This window comes from Lates calcarifer, linkage group LG9, assembly GCF_001640805.2.
Source record: "Lates calcarifer isolate ASB-BC8 linkage group LG9, TLL_Latcal_v3, whole genome shotgun sequence".
Lineage (NCBI taxonomy): Eukaryota > Metazoa > Chordata > Actinopteri > Centropomidae > Lates > Lates calcarifer.
In genome coordinates this window covers 14,850,444-14,868,237 of record NC_066841.1, presented here as the reverse complement: position 1 = coordinate 14,868,237, position 17,794 = coordinate 14,850,444, and the positions used below count along the sequence as shown (strand labels likewise).

Genomic DNA, 17,794 nt, shown 5'->3' with positions numbered 1-17,794 from the left:
GTGAACAAATGTTTTTCTATTATTAAATTTACTAGTTACATACATCCATTTCTGATTGATAAAATAGTACTTTTACCAAAATGCAGCCACACTGCATCTATCTTATCAGAGTCATGTATATACTATCTAATATAAAGAAGATAAGAAGAGACTTTTTCTTACCTCTTCGAGTTGAAGATAAATGACAGATCTGACATTTACCGAGCTTACTAGCTAAGCTAATGAAGGCATACATTCATCATTTATTTAAAAAGGCCAGATATAAAGGAATCTGCAAGATGTTATGGAGCCTCGTCTTGTCTACATTAAAGTCTAAAGAACCTTCTTCCTTGTTTCTTTTCTGGAGGACCCCTGCCTGGAGCAAAGACCAAAGTCTCTCTATTCATCTCAGCAGCTAATCAGGGATAAGAATGTTCTTATTACACAAGTATTTCCGGCTCAAACAAAACAGAGGCTTTTGTTTCTGGAGTATCACATTCTGAGTAAAAAGAAGAGTGTGCCAATTTCACAAGGAAGCTTGGGATTATTACAAGTGGTCAGAAGAAAACTGACAAAAAAGACAAATTCTTTTCAATCAATCAACACTAAAATGAGTTTCAATATATTAAACAGCCCTTTATTTTGACCAGGTTCATGACTATACAGATATAAAATGATCAAGATCTTAAGGGCTCAATGATGGAAGCACTGAGCTTCAAGTTAGTCATCTACAGTTAGTGAGACAAGGCAGAATCTGGAATCTGAATTATACAAAACATGGTCTGTTCATGTTCGCCACCAAAAGAGTAAAATACAATGCTGATGGTTAAACAAAAAGCCTGACACAATACAACCCCAGTATGATCAAAATATAGGAAACATCAGTATGAGGTTGATCCAAAGCAGGTTCTGCTGGTCTATAACTAGTGAACATGATTATAATACTAGACATGAGCTAAAATATTACCTGTAACTACCATGTAGAAGCAAAAAATTATTTCTATAATGATGTTCCCTTTATTTTGAACATGTCTAATTTATTATGTGAAAAAGGCTTAAAGAAAGAAAAAAGCAAATATGTGGAAATCTGGGGGCCGCTGGGGGCCTCTTGTGCTAAAACTGTATGCAGTGATGGTACTGAAAGTCGGTAAAAGTTGGTAAAATTCATCATAACTTACAATATTTGGCATAACAAGCTCAGCTGGAGTCTTTAAAAGATGATTAAACAGGAAGACACAAAAAGGAATATGCACATACAGTACAAAGATTGCGGTCATATATGCACAGAAACTGTACACATCAATACACAGATAGAAAGACAGACACCCACACACACACTCCCACTCTCCCACACACACACTCACTCATGCGCACACACACTTGCAGAAGTATTCTCTGGAGATCTGGTGTCATATTTTTATCTTGACTTTAGAGTGAGTCAGCGCCGTGCTGAGTGCTGAACTCCTGGAAATCCTCAGGGATGGTGTCTGTGGAAGCGAGAACGTTCGGTATCATGAGACAAGCTCGAAAAGCTAAAACCAAGTGAGGCCAAACTAATTCCGTTCACAGTTTCAGTCTTGTTTATGCAACAACAAGATAAAATATAATACTGCACCACTTTCCAGACACAAGTCATAGAGGTCATTTAGGAAGATATATTATGTATTTATAAGTCTACTGAGTCTACAGCCATGCTAGTGGCTCTGTGAGGCTGCACTTTAGAGGTGCTTTGAAGTAAATGCTAATATCAGCAAACTAATATACTCAAAAGCAATGCTAACATGCTGATGTTTAGCAGGCATAATGTTTACCATGTTCACAACCTTAGGTTACCATATTAGCATGCTAACATATGCTAACTAGCACTAAACACAAAGTGAAGCTGTGGCTGATGGAAAGGTCATTAGTTTTGTGGGTAATTTGTCATAAACTAAAGTTTTAGACAAAGACAGATAATGGACTTAAATGAAAAGTTAAATGATCACCAAAGTGATTGTAATACATCCTGAGGGGGACATTTATGTCTGAACCAAAGTTCATGACAATTCATCAAATAGTTGTTGGGATGTTTTAGTCTGGGCTGAAGTTGTGGACCAACCAACACTGCCATTCCTAGGTTTTAAAAAACTGCTTTGAATCAGAAAAAAGATAATCTCAGTGTTTCCTTACCATTGCAGCGGTATTTCAAATTGGACCAGATGATGTTTTCTTGAGAGAAACAGAACACACCAAGTCTTCCTCCTCTCATGGTCGTGTCAATGGTCACACCAGAGTCTGCAACCAGCTCAGTTCCCTCATAAAATCGTGCTCTAAACAAAACACAGAAGGGGAGGTTCTTTATTTATTCATTTTAAATCTCAGCCAAGAGATGATTAGCTTAGATTAACATGAAGACAAATAGGGGTAAACAGCTGGCTCCCAGCAGCTCTACAGCTCGCTAATTTACACATTATATCTTGGACTTTTCTTGGCTCTCTGAAAAACTGTGGTTTTTACACCTTGGGCTCTGTACAGATTTAACCAACGAGACATAACGAGTTAATCTGAACTTCAGAGGTGCTGGTAGTTAGATTTTCTCACCTTTGGACAGACCCAGTCTGGCTGTGTCCTTCTCTTTCCAGACCTCGTCCTACACTACTGCTGTATGTTGAACAGCTCATGTTACTTATGTTGAACAGACTAATATGAGAGTGTTACTTGTCTTACCTGATGTATCCAACCTGTGGGCGGTGCTGCAGGTACCAACGGTAGGACACCTTGTCCTTCCAGCCTACATTTCTCGGGTCCTTCCACAGCAGACGCACCTGGTCGTTGGTGTCTCCTGTGTGCCACAGCGAGTTTCTCAAATGCTCCCCGGGGCCTGATCTAGACTTCACAGCCTGATGAGTAGACACAGAGAAGTGAGGAGGGATGTGGAGGCAAACAGACAACAGAAAGGCAGAAATGCGGAAAATATGGATAAAAATAGCATGTGTATGTGTATGAATCTGTCGCTGGAGATTTGTGACATGACGTGCACTTTCACCTTAAGCTGGATGCCGGGCTCTGCCACAGCTCTGAAGGGTGTCGCCTGCCAGTAGGTCTGTTCAGTCTGTTTCCACATCACTACGTAGAAGGAAGATGAGTCCTGATAGCCAAAGATGAAGCCGGCGTAGTCATCGTCAGTCACTGTATTCACATGGAATGTCCCTTCAAAGTCCACTCCGCTGAAAGCCGTGTAACCTGACAACAGAGGGAGTGATTAGCATGTTATGTATGTTCAGATGGGGATATTTTTGAGGAACATTATGTGTTTTAGTGACTGAAATTCAACACAGAGAGGAAAGACATCTTACCAACAGCAAGTCCTGGATCACTATTCATGGTCTGAACAATTTCCATTCCCTGTGTGAGAGAGACAAAGGGAGTTCTTAAGGAATCTGACACTTTCAAGCCTTTATATGCATAACTAATAAATTGCAAGTTATTTTATCGGGTCCTGTTAAAATGAGGTTTGTATGCACTTTGATTACACCTGAGGTAACAGATTTTTCCACTTGGGGGCAGTGGAACCAAGTTGTTAACACTGACATATCATCAAGTTGAGATGGCAAATCTGTGAGCAAACAGTTACTTATTTACACATCCGTCAGTTATGTAACAACATTATCATAAATTTGGAGCTTCTTTCTGACTACCTGGCGCTTGGAAGTCCAGCATTCACTTTCTTTTAGCTCTGTTTTTAGTGTTTGTCTCTTTAGCTGCTACATTCTCCATTATGCTCACCAGCTAGTCACTAACAGTGTCCGTCTGCTGTTTTGTGCAGAGCAGGTAGTGTACAGTGGGTATCTGAAGCTTTTTGTTAAAAAACAGCTGCTGGATGTGGCCAGAAATGACACAGTAAGAGTGGTGAGAGTGAACCAGATAATGAAGTCACATGCAGGGCAGCTACTTTAGCTTTGTAGCTAACTTGGCACTTTAACTCACAGCAAAGAAAGTGTCAGTACTAAGTAATCTCACCTGGTTTAAGACAACCCAGTTGGGGTCAATCTGAGCGTCACCCTCAGGGTCCAGCACCACTGTCTGATAGGCCCTGAAGTCAGTCAAGGTAACTTCGGCATTCTCAGGACAGTTGTCAATCCTGTCAATCACTTTGTCCTGGTCAAAGTCAGACTCACAGATGTCTCCAACTCCATCATCTGAGAGACAAGACAGGGACATTAAAACTCGCTCTGAAGTAAAGGAGACAATTAAGTGCAGGCTCTTGTTAAGTGACCAGCTCCTTTCATTCCCTTTAAAGCCAGTGCCTTTTCCACCTTGTCACAAATGAAGAGATTTCAGACCGCCTTCACCAAAAATGTCAAAGAGGCCTGCTCCAAAGGAACTTGATGTCCTTGTTCAGAAGCTGCAGAGGTGCAAGTCCTGAATATAAAACATCCCAAATATCCTCCTGAAGGCCAGATGATGTCTTTTCTTAAAGGAATATTCACATTTTAGCAGAAAGCCAAGGCTGTACTGTTTGTTGCTTTTGTTTAATTTTGATGAAATTGCACTGAGGCTCACTCTAGTCTGCACCCTGCTGTGAGTGTGTGTTCAGAATTAGAAATTGCTATGCTGCATTTGCCCTGGTAAAAAATGCTTTGACGTAGTCTCTCTAGCACATTAGGCAGTGTTATTCCAATCTGCTGTGTTTGTAACAATTTCTTCATCATGTTTACAGAGGCACAGATTGAGTGATACATCCTTAGGACATGGCTGATTATACAACTCCTTTAAAGCACTCTGAAGGTCTCTATACTCGACATCACTATCAACAAAAACTGCCCTACAACACTTGATTTCAATTGGCACTCTGCTCCCATTGACCTCACAGCCCGTTTTTACTCAAGTAAGTATGTCACAAAATTGCTTAATGGGGGCTTTTGCAAAAAAAAATGTGCTTTTACCCAACCAAATTGCCACTTAATCTGCCCAGGGTTGCTTTAGTTTGATCTCTATAAACTGTTTTCACTATGAGGTGTGGGAACCCGTTGTGTATTTGAGACTCACTGTTGTCATCAGTCTGGTCAGGGTTTGGTACCAGCCGACAGTTGTCCGGTCCCGGTGGTATAATGTCCGGGATCCCATCGTTGTCATCGTCATCATCACACTCGTCACCCAGTCCATCTTTGTCAGTGTCCAGCTGGGAGCTATTGATCACGAATGGGCAATTATCCTTGGTATCCTGGTGACCGTCGCCATCACTACAGGGGAAGTGACATGATCACATGACGTGAGTAAAAGCTGTTATACTACAAAAAAGAGAGATCAACATAGAGACTGTGACAGTGTTAGTACCTGTCTTGGTTTGTGTCGCAGGAGTCTCCAACCAGGTCATTATCAACATCAGACTGAAACAAGAGCAGAGAGTTCACAAAAAAACAACATCCATCCATTTATCTATCTATCTATCTATCTATCTATCTATCTATCTATCTATCTATCTATCTATCTATCTATCTATCTGTCTGTCTGTCTGTCTGTCTGTCTGTCTGTCTGTCTGTCTCTGACCTGGTTCGGGTTGGGGATGTCAGGACAGCTGTCGCAGGCGTCTCCCACGCCGTCTCCGTCCCGGTCTGACTGGTCCCTGTTCTGAACACGCTGGCAGTTGTCCAGGAAGTTCTTCAGACCTGATCACCAATTACAGGCAGACAGGACAGTTAGTGTCATTTAGCAGTCAAGCCACTTCTGTCTCCCACAGCAAAGGATAAGGATTGCTGTCATGTATAATTATACTACAGTATATTCAGAGATTGCACAGATTGCACAGCAGCTACCCTATTTTTTCAGTATAGACACTTTTCACTATAGCAGAATTTAAGTTGTTTGCATTGTCTCTTATTCTGGACTTTGGGTCTCTCTAAGGGATATAGGATTTTTGTGATAACAAAGTGACTAGTTGGCTTGACAGAATATTAATATGCATCAGTTTTTACTGTTATAATTCCACCAAAAGTGTCAAACACTTGAATAAATTTATACTTGATTGGGGAACACATGGAAAAATCTAGACATTATATCCACACCACTGATTCATTTCACAGCATGTCATTTGCTATTTCACCACTAGGTTGCACTGTTGCATTTGCTATGTAGGTGAATACTAGTTTGTGTTCAGAAGCTGTTTTTTATTCATCGCAGGGAGGCAGCAGCAGCGCCACAAATGCATAAAGGTCAAGCAGCAGCGATAGAGGAAAAACTATCTTCTCTCCTGTGGGTGTTTTTGAGGTGTAATCATACTGGTGAATGATCAAAGCTTGTGTTCGCTCCAGGGTCTGGCTTTGACTTTTTTTTTTGGGCAGTGCTGTTTCTCATAGCACAGGTGGCTTATAAAATCATCCATACCACCACACAGTGATATATTTCTACAACATGATTTAGAGAGATGTGTCATTTACTGTAAAATCTGTCAACATGAATGTGATTCCTGTGTAATTTCAGCACGGAGCATGGTGCAAATGTGAAGGAGAGAACAGAGTTATAAGTCACAACTGTGTGAGTGCCTTCAGTGATGTTGGTTATATAACATGAGCGTCAGTGTTAGTGATGCAATTTCTCTCCATACCATCTCCATCCATGTCGTCATCACAGGCGTCCCCTTTGCCGTCACCGTCTGTGTCCCTCTGGTCAGGGTTCTCCACCATGCGACAGTTGTCACAGGCATCGCCGTGACTGTCCTTATCACTGTTCCTCTGGTCCACGTTGGGCTTTAGCCAGCAGTTGTCCTGAGATACACCGAAACACACAATAGTCTCACTCACAGCATGTGTGTTTGTGTGAGTGCATTTGTGTCACCATACATTTTTGTGTCATCTATGCAAATGTGTGTCCTGGAAAAAAGGGGTTTCACTTGCACATGAGATGGTGATGAGTGGTGTGAGGTCTATGCCTTTGTCTGTATTAGAGCTGAAACAATTAAGATGATCAAAAGAAAATGGTTTTAATGATCATTATATTGTTTAAAGTTTAAAGGTCTAGTACAGCATTTTACTGAGAGTGAGAGGAGAAGATTGATCTCATGTCTGTACAATAAATGTTAGCTACTGCTGGCAGCCAATTAGCTCAGAATCACTTAAAAACTGGAAACAGGTGGAAACAGGCTTCCTCTGTCCTCTGTCTGCACCTATCAGCACTCTCTAATGCTCACTAATTAACACCATACATCTTGTTTGCTTAAAGGGGCTATTTGTAAGTTTTGTCTCTTGCTGGCAATGGGCAGTGGTGATGATCACTTGCCAAGAGCTGTAGCCATTGTTGTATTTACAATACAAGAGGTTAGAATACACCCTCTGAGCAGCACTACTTCTTCGGGACAGTCTAGATGTCACAGTGATTTGCTATTGGAAAGTGATGAGACGGTCCAGCTGGGCTAGTGCTAGCTGTAACTTTAGTAGAAGAAAAGAAGTGATAGATCTAGAAGCAAAATATTGCAGTTGCTTTCCATCGTTGTAGACAGCTCTTGATTAGAAAAGGAATTACATTTGATGAATTGCAAATTTTCTTCTAGACTGATAATTAAACACTTGTTAATGCTAACAGTTAACTATTTCCTGTAAGTCTAGCAAAAATACCCATCACTTTCTGGTTCCAGCTTCTCACTTGTACCAGTGTGCTCCTTTACATGTTGTCTAATATAATTCTCAACTGAATATCTTTGAGTCAGACAAAACAAGCATTTTGTAGATCTTACCTTGGGTTTAGGGCAACATTTCCCCCAGTTTTCTGACCTTTTATAGACCAAACAATTCATCAGTTTATAAAAAAAAAAAAAATTAGTTGCAGCCCGTGTGTACTTACATGTTAAAATATTTCCACCAACCTGTTCATTTGGAATACCATCACCATCGGCATCGTCATCACATGCGTCTCCCTGGCCATCCCTGTCAGCATCCTCTTGACCAGAGTTAGGAACGTAGATACAGTTATCCTGTGGAGAGATGTTACAGTAAGAGAATGAAAAAAAGGCCTGCCTATCAGAGCATTGCAATTTGCATTTGCTGACAGTTTGCACTCAGGTTACCTTTCTACAGTTTGCATCCTTGCATTTGAGTTTCTCATCTGGGTATCCATCAATGTCAGTATCCTTTCCACACAGGTAGCCGTTACCTGCCCAGCCAATTCCACACTGACAAGACAAATGAAACTCCTCAGAAAATCAGACAGCAAGTATGTGCAGTTGTGTTTATTTACAGTACAATAGTATATAAGAGTGCGCGTGAAATCCTACCTGACAAGAGACTGATCCATCTCTTTCTAGCAATACACTGGGCGTTGATATCACAGGGGTTGGTCAGGCTGTTGCCGCAGCTGATCTCTGGCTTACAGCCTTTAACCTGATCTCCTGTGAAACCTGACTTACAGCTGCCACAGTGATAAGAGCCCTGTGCAGGAATGAAGTCAGCTACATATGAGTCTCTTCAAACTGCAGTTTGTGAAGTCACACAAATGAAATAATAGTCTTGTATGAGCCTCACAGTTGCCTTACCACAGAGTTGTGACAGACTGAGTTTGCAGTGCAGCCTCCATTGTCAGGTCCTTTGCATTCATCAATGTCGTCGCAGACCTGAGTTGTGACAATGTAACAAGTGAAATCATCCAACAGTTTGTTTTCACAACAATTTAGAGACCTAGAACTAAATAATGCTGTAAGTACTTTTTAAATTCCCTAGTACACATTAAGTATATATTACAGCCTCCATATCGACATTGTACTTACTTTAAAACTTTATTTTTACAGCCTACATACCCAAGATTTACACTGTAATAAGGCTTCTCCCACATTTTCAGTGCTTTGTTCTGATGGTATTGAACTGTTACTAGCAGAGCCATTACTTCAATTGGGATTACTCATGCATGCATTAAAAATAAAGTTGGGAGGAACATCCAGAAAACTGACATGTTATTTGTTGAATTGATACATTGCCCACCACATTATTTAAACTATTATATAATTGTTTATTATCTGATGATCTAACAGGAAGCTGCTCTAGGTTCTTTTTTTAACACCAGTCATTGTCAGATGGATGTTGCATCCAAAAACTATACAATTTTTCTGCAGTTTTTTTTTTTAAATCATGATTTCAAAAACATACACTTACTATTTTATATCTACAACTAGGCTTGACATAGTGCTTTGTTCCCTAGCAGCAATAAAAATGTACAATACATCAAAGTTGCCCTCTATTCAAAAATATGTTTTGCTTTTTGTCACCTCATTTGAATGTTTGACCTTCACTGTGCTGAAGAGACTTTGAGAGTAGAAGACTTTTTTTAGTATTCATCTGCTGAAGAGGGAAACTTTCTGTGGATACATTTTAAATTTCACTCAGGATTTTGTGACATCACAAGGAGTTTGAGGCCAGTGACGGTACAATATGAAATATGAAAGTGTGATCCAGAAACTTGAATCCTGCCGGTGCATATAGACTTAGACTGGACTTCTCAGTGAAGTTGGAGACATTGTATGTCCAGCAGTTAAACTTTCCAAATGACAAGTATTTGCACAAAACGAATTAATGGGGTCTTTCATAAAGGTAAGACCTTTTTTAATGTAAGAATATAAAGGTGTTAAAATACAGTAAATTATACCATAACTACTGTAATTTCATTGCAATGTCCACAGTAACCCAAGTATCCTCATTTTTGTTGTCTTGTTGCTCAGTAAAAATTTGATCATACCCCATAATTACTTAATTATGGTTCATAATAATTTTAAAAATACTGACAATGTGATTTATTTCTCTCTAAAATACAAAGTTGCTACCCTCCACTTGCATATTTGTCCTGGTATACTTTGTATACAGTTGCCTTTTTATCAGGTAAACTATGGGTAAGATTATCTAGGTGTACCTAATAAACTGACAACTAAGTAGGTGACCAGTAAATACAGTATTTTGTTAGTATTCCATATGTACTAAAGACAGTAATTACACTAAATCATTACATGCTAATTTGAGGGCTGTAATCCCTGTATTCTCTTGTGGTACAATTATATAATGATGTCTTATGGCGTCTTTGATGTTTGCAGTAATTTGCATGCATCCCTTTTTTTTTACATTCTTTTCTCATTTTTTCTATTTGTGTTCTCCACATTTTATCCACTCTCTTACCTGTTTGTTGGTCTGTGCGAACAAAACTCCCACACCCTCCACTGGCAAGCCGCTGTAGCCCAGTGGACAGGCCTCACAGCGGAAGCCCGGGGCAGTGTTCACACACTTGACTCCAGGGAAGCAGGGGTTAAACTGGCACTGAAAGGAGGAGGACATGAGCTCTGTTGAAGCTGCAAAATGTATGTGGTTCTCACAGGACTTCTCCCCAAAAGCTTTTAGGTTTGATGACACTTTTGCTCATGCAAAAAAGAGAATGCTGAAGGGGCCACTCCTTAGAAAAGAGGTCAGTGCAAATGCGAAAAGACAGACAGGAACGCACACACACACACATTCTCTCTCTCTCTCTCTCTCTCTCTCTCTCTCACACACACACACACACACACGTACCTCTATCCTTATCAGGACCTCCATCTGCAACAATCATTCCTTAGCTTTCACTGTATTACTAAACGTTTACCTTTACCAGTGGCTTTGGTCCCCAAACCCCAAAACATCATATTAACTTCAGTGAGGTGCTTTCAGACCCTGTGTGCCAGTTCCATGAGCCCATTGCTGCATTCTTTGTATAACTCCCAAAAACCTGGTGAAATCAGTCTGTGAAATTTCTCATAGAGGCCTGGAAAATTTGGCTTCCGAATTATTCAAATCATTTTTAGTACTATGTCACCTCACACAGAACTCAGAGACCCCAATTTGGAAAACCATAACCCTCCCTGGGCCATGATTCCCAGGTTTGTAGTATCACAGAAGTACAGAGCACCAGAGTACTATATTGAATGTTATTCCCACTCTCTCCCATCTCATTTCCTGTAACGTCTCTGCTGAGATTATTTTGGATAAAGGCAAGATGTCTAAAAAAATAATTTTAAAAAAAAGCAAAAATAACTAATATTAACTGCAGGCCCACTTTACTGGTTTTTCTACACGTCAGCAGAGTTTCTGTGTGAAAATATAAAAATTTTGTCACCAAAGCAACAGCCTCAAGCACACACCTACCTCATGGGAATTGAATGCAGTTTGCAAATTAACCACCCTCCCATTACAATCTATTTATCTTCTTTTTGCCATCAGATTGTGGAAACAGACATCTTCCCTCCTAGCTAATTGATCAACATATTTATTGCTATATTATGCATGGAACATAAGATGAGCTGATAGAAATCCAGTGAAGATAAACCTGTTTTATACACAGACAGTACGTCTCAAAAAGGAGCTCATATGCCAAATATATGCAAGGTGTATGCTGCAGTTCAAGGACGCCCCTGAGGCACCGTTCAGTTTACGCTGGAGGTAAGGGGTGGATTTAACAAGTTGTCAGCTCACAGTGATTTTCATCTGAATCAAAAACTAGAATATGAACTTGCTGCTATGTTGTCATCAGGTAATATATATTCAGCACATAAGATTTTTTTGTCAGTATATGCCAACTTTACTCATCTTAATTTCACAGTAACTATAATCATAACCATGTAGCGAAGTTCAACCCGAGAAATAAAAGAATCGAGGATGGATTAGGATGATCACACATTGTAATAATGTCCTTAATCTGCAGGTCATAAATTCAAATTGATTCTCACAAGAATAAAAGTATTCTTGCGACACACACTGAGCCTTACCTCGTCCACGTCATCACAGTTGAAACCGTCCCCGGTGTACCCGTCAGGACAGGGTCGACACTCGACACCATCCACTGTCTCTATACACATATCATCACGGAAACAGACACCTGGGGCACATCTTGGTTTCACCACCTCAGTTCCACCCAGGCCTTTAAAATGACAGAGGAAAAACATATTCTTCTATCATCTGCAGTTCCATTTTGTTTGTTAAACTATCCAAAAAAAAAAAAAAAATCATTAAGCATCATATTTACTGGTGAGTGACATGACATGTTCAAGGAGGTTTTCTTACCAGCAGGCCTGACACTCTGAGATGGTGTTTCGGAGAAATGAGGTCTCTTTGACCTACAAAAGGTTGAAACATAAACACGTTTATATGCAGTCAGGCAAGCTGTCATGGAGGTCAGGGGTGAGGTGGCAGGGATTAAGAAGCCTCAGAGGAACTGTTAAAGGTATTTACCTGCTGAATGAGGACATCTTTCAGCTCATTTATCACCTTCGTTAACTCCAGCATTTGATTTGACAGCTGCTTTGTGTTGACCCCTAAAAGAAAGGGACTGTTATTTTGTTTGACTGGAGCAGAGGTGGGGGATTCTCTGAGCCTGCACTCAAATAACACTAGCTGTTGTTTTCCTACCGGTGTGATTGTTTTCCTGGGAACATTTGGCTTCTCTGTGGACAGTTTACTTTCATGGAAAGAATCTTACCCAGAGTTTGAACGGAGTCTCTTTGTTGGAAATGGCAGTCTTGTAATGAAGCAACATTCTCAAAAGAGTCTCCAACCACCAGCTTGAGCTCGTCTAAACTCTCCTGTTAGAATAAAACAAGTCAAAGTGGATGGTTGAGGCATTTGGAAACCTCCAGATCCATTATTGAGACTGAAACAGTTTCATCATTGTATGGAAATACTGTAAGCGATGGGTCACCTGTTCTCTGGCTTGCATGGTCTTTAGCTCCACCATACCATAGCCTGCTGGCAAACCCTGGAAGGCAGCAGGGAGATCCCTGACTGTCTCCACCAGCCTGCAGTCCAGATGCAGCTCCACCCCGCCTGGCCCCTGCTGCTGCAACCCCCTAAGGTGGAACAACAGTCGGTGTTGTTGGCCATCTGCCAGCACCAGGTTGTTGAAGGTTACCGAGCTCATCCTCTTGTCACTCCGCAGGTAGCGTAACACAGCTATGAGAGGACAGAGCAGGAAAAGAGGGAATGGTGATAGCAAAGAAGAAGTAAGAGAGAGAAGTAGAGGAAAAAGGGTTCATAGGTGTCATTTAGTGTAAAGGGTTGTTCATCCAAATTACAACAGGACAAAGGGTCCACAGCTGTGCTAGTGGCTATGTGACGCTGTACTTAGGCACATTGGTGCTTTGAGCCAAATGAATGACATGCTGTGTTACAGATAAAACTTAGTTTAGCTTGTTAGCACGATTATATTTACTAATTAGCACTGATACAAAGTACATCTGAGGTAAAATATCTTTAGATTTGCAGAAATTTAAAACTAAAGTATTGGACATACTGAAATGCTGATATGATGATAGTGTTAAATGAAAAGACACCAATAAATTTTAATTGTTTTGTTGATCATTCTACTTTGTGTTTATTATTTAGGTCCTAGTGTGTGGTGATGTTTTACAGGAGTGCAATACTGAGAGGTGACTCTAAAATTTTGTGTGAAATGTGGTGTTCTCTCTACTCTTAGCTCTCCCAGGACTGGGAGAAATATAACTTTCTCCTGTTCAGTGCTGGTCATCAAAGCTTTTTCTGTGAAAAACAGCTGACTGCTGTGGTCGGCAACATGCTTGATGAGAGTGAACTACATCAGTAAAGTTGCAAACTGCAACCAAACCAATGCAATGAGCAGAGAGAAGCTGTGAGGAGCTATAGGGAACTACAGGATCTTGTAATAATTCTCTGTAGGTTCATCCCTATTTGACCCCTTTCACAGTACACACAGTCATTTAACTGATGGTATAAAAACAATGATGGGTGCAGCTTTAAACTGTACCAGAGCCTCTTTCAAGCTCCCTTACCTCTGTTAAGCTTCCCCATCACAGTGAACTCAAAGTACTTGCTGTTGTCCCTTGGGTTGTACAGGCCAAACACAGTGGTTCCGGTCTTGGGTTGCAACTTGAACGAGGTTAGGATGAAAGCCTCATTCACCCCTTGCTCAGCCAGACCCCCCTGCAGCAAGTCTGGCAGGCAATCAGGCGAGGTGAGCAGATCATAGACTGTTGACAGGGATGAGAAGGAGACAAGCAATAAAGCAACATGAGTAATGGATGATGAGATATGAATATTTACAACCTGCAGCTCCCATCCCAGAGTAAACACATCCTGAGTCAACAAGAAGATGATGATGTTGACCCAGTGTTTGTTGCTCTTGTGAGACGCTGTGTCAGTCAATCAGAACAAACTTGGCAGACAGAGTTGGCTCAGAGAAATCACAAGAAGGTGGATTTCTAAGTAAATCTGAGCTATGTACTGTGACTGTTAGATGCATGGTGATTTCACTGTTTTTTGTTAGGTCTGCGCTAAAGGTGTTTGGGTGACAACATGTATGTGAGCTTTCATTCTCGGCCACAATTCATTCTTTGTTCTCACAGGCAGAGGTATGGCAGAATTTAGACATATCTACTGACAAGCTGTTTAGTGGGAGTGAGAGACGCTGTACACTCGCTCTCGTGTTTAAAAGCTTCCTTTAATAAAGTGACTTGGGAGCTGGGCAGGCCATGAGAGGATGCGCGGTGAATTTCTAGTCCACCATCTGCACACATCATGAATACACAAGTACCTTAAAAGCAGTCTGCAAGGCCCTCTGTCGCGAGGGAGCTAAATTGCTCCCAAATGCTCCCAGAGACTGGCCGCTGTCAGCCAAGATTGTGAAGCATGATCCCCAGATGAGATCTCCTCTTCTTTCTTTTATCTCTCTCCTCTGCCCGTGGTCCCCTGTGTGTTTCATTCAGCACATGGCGTATTTCAGCACGACACGGGGGTTTTAAAAATGTGTGTGGTAAAAATGTGACTAAGCCACCCCGAACATGCCTGCTCACATGGTGATGTCAACATCTCTGCCACCAAAAGTCATTTTTACATTTTGTAATCACGACTGGCCGAGTTCACCTGATGAGTGTTGCACAGACAGACAGATGTTTCATTCAATGTGCCTTGTTGCTCCATTAAATTGACAAAAATCCAAAAGTGAGCAAAACAACAGGAGAACAAATGAAACTTGATGCGCGCTTCACATTTTTAGAGTAACACACACTTGCACATGAAACACACAGTCCCTCTGCTCATAAGTCTTCTGGGCAGAGGCTTTGTGGGGGTCAGGGTTGTCTTACACCAGAGATCCTGAGAGAGTGCTTCATTTCACCCCTTGATTAACCTCCGATTTCAGGCTTCATAAAACTAGCTCTGCTGAAAGCCATAAAGTAATCTAGTGTCTTGCCCTCTCCTTAACACCAGCGTATAAATCTGTCACAGTTACAGATTACTATAAAGTCTAGAAATGGCCGGCATTCTTCATCTTCGTGTTAACAAATGCTTCACACTTGAGGGTTTGTATGTGGAAAGCTGTGATTTATTGTAGATTCGTGTTTAGAAATAGTTAGTCACCCACTACCGGTGATGACGGAATTATATAATCAACATTAGCGGGTGGTTAACATAAACAGTGAAGTCACATTTTCACAATAGCCACAACTAACCTAGCTAATGGGTGCAGAGATCCATTTGTGCCCTCAGTTGCATTTTTTGAGTCATGGTTCTAGCCACCTGATGAATTGAAGTCCAGTATTAGCTCTCTTTTAGCTTACTTCTTCTGGCTCATTAGCAGCTAACGCTCCATTATGCTCACCAGCTACAGCTACTGCTGCAGCTAGTTTACAGTGGATTTCACAGCCTTTTCTTTGAAAACAGCTGCCTGCTGTGGCCAAAAACAGCACTGTGAGAGCTGTGAGAGTGAACCAGAACAGTAAAGTTGTGGCCCGCTCGGCTAAACATTGAGAAGGAACTCACTATAGAGCTGTAGATTCAGGTGATAATTCACTTTAGGTTCATTACTACATCCTTTTCACTTTGCCACATTGTTTTCACATTGTTATTTGATACATAGTTATTACAAAATTATCAACTATAGCAGCTTTAAACATACACTTTGTTCCTGAGCTGGGAGCCTTTATGCCTACAGTAGAAAGTGAGTTTCAAATTCCAGTAATCTCAACTCTCTGTGAAGTCATCCTTCAGACATTAATATTGATCAATAACCCCAATAACCCTTTACAGAGATAGAATGGCTGTTTTGTGCTACTTAAATCTTACTTACTGCAGCTTTAAATTGGTCTCGCTGCTTTTAAACACAGTGAATTCCAGTCATGCAGACAATAAGCCATTTGCAAGGGAAATGATAGATGATGAACTCCATTAATCTGCACTTGTTTTATACAAAACATCAGGCAGCTATCGCCAGAAAGATTGTAGGGATTAATGAGTGCATGAAAGGCGTGCCATCAATCAAGTGGGGGTGATTTGAAAGGAGCTGATAAACTATAAACACCAATATTTCCACACGTCGGCTGCAGCTCCAGTTTGTGTGCGACCTTGAACAAAACTTGTGTGTAATTTGTGAGTGTGTGTCAGAGAGGGAGAGAGAGAGAGTGAGAGAGAGAGAGAGAGAGAGAGAGGAGAGTCTGTGTGTATGTGTGACTTGAAGTTCAATATTGCGCCCAGATCATCTCTGATTATTCCCATGTGTGTGACCTAGCCGGGACTTTGTTTGAATTAATACGAGCCAGAAAGCTGAACCTCCTGAGCTGAAGTAATCAAGCAGATCCAGCTGGATAGATATGAAAAGCAGGGTGACTTTACTTCAGCAGGAGGATGGTGGGTTTAAAACTCTGTCTACTTCTGCTCTTTATCTTCTCCTACCTCCTGTCACAAACACAAAAATTTATTCGACCCTTTTACCACTGACAGGGATATTTAGCATTTTATTCGTACCGCAGTGACTATCACACACCAGTGTCTAATCCTTTGTGTTCTTTGGGTCTGCGTGTGATATTCTCTTTCACAGTCTCTGCTTTATCCATTATGCATTGAACTCATACATATTGTGTTAAAAAAAACCCAGTGGTGGAGCCATTAAATCTTCTTTGACAGATAATGAAAATGGAGGATTTCATCACAGGCAGGATGTTAGAAAAATGCAGCATTCAATTAAAATCAAAAACATCTTTTTTGTGTATATTTGTGTATTAAAATTAAACAACAATAGAGCCAAAAAGATGATTTTCATGTCTTGAATTTTTGTCATCCCCAGCAGCTGCAATCAGTTATTGCCAAACAATCAGATGTATCTCATGAAACTTGTGATGACATTTAAATAATTTATATGAAAAGCAAATTAAAACACTTCAAATAACACTTACCTAAAGCCTGGGCTTCCACGTGTAAGCACAGTTTTAATAGCAGCTGTGAGGCCAGAATCAGGGCTGTCCACACACCCATTTTGTCCTTCCAACTGGTCCCAGATCAGCAGTTTCCCTCCAGTGGCTTATTTCTACGTGACACAGTGGCAGTTTCCCGTATGTCTGGTCTGCTGTGAGTGGTGCGTTTGTGTCCTTGCCTCTTTTTTGAATCAGAACTAAATCAAGACTGTCATGTTAAGCCTAATAGAAGCTGCTGACAGTTTTTGTGTGTGTGAGTGTATGAGTGTGTGTGTATTGGAATTAGTGTGTGAAAATGTGAAGAGAGGATTGTAGGAGTCTTACTGAGGGAGGAGCAACAGGGCCAGAACCTGCTTTTAAAACCTTCCTCAGACGGCCCCATGCAGAGAAGGAGTGACCTGGGGAAACTGTATTGCATTGGCTCCTACTGGCTGCTACCAATTCCCACGGGCTCTTACACAAATTTACTGTACATGACCAGTTTCTAGTCCACCCTAGGAACCCATTTTTGGCCACTGAAATCATGTTTCACTCCAAACTGGAATATTTTTAGACTCTTGAGTTCATGCTTGGGGTCAGTTTCTGAAAATGTGTTTCCCACCTCCAGCAATTAGACTTCTAGTT

The 17,794-nt window shown here is 40.9% G+C and overlaps 1 protein-coding gene across 1 annotated transcript; it reads right to left on the bottom strand.

Annotated features, from left to right (window-relative positions):
* Positions 1–590: 590 nt before the first annotated feature.
* On the bottom strand, positions 591–17,511 carry thbs4b (thrombospondin 4b). Its single transcript, XM_018662532.2, is given in 23 exon segments — positions 591–1,466; positions 2,149–2,288; positions 2,686–2,858; positions 3,005–3,201; positions 3,315–3,363; positions 3,979–4,157; positions 5,008–5,201; positions 5,296–5,348; positions 5,509–5,627; positions 6,563–6,722; positions 7,817–7,924; positions 8,018–8,122; positions 8,225–8,251; positions 8,253–8,378; positions 8,483–8,560; positions 10,107–10,244; positions 11,723–11,875; positions 12,020–12,070; positions 12,186–12,268; positions 12,433–12,535; positions 12,652–12,902; positions 13,757–13,954; positions 17,153–17,511. Coding segments are annotated over 23 exon segments (2,823 nt in total). The 5' UTR covers positions 17,232–17,511; the 3' UTR covers positions 591–1,407.
* Between the last annotated feature and the right edge of the window lie 283 nt (positions 17,512–17,794).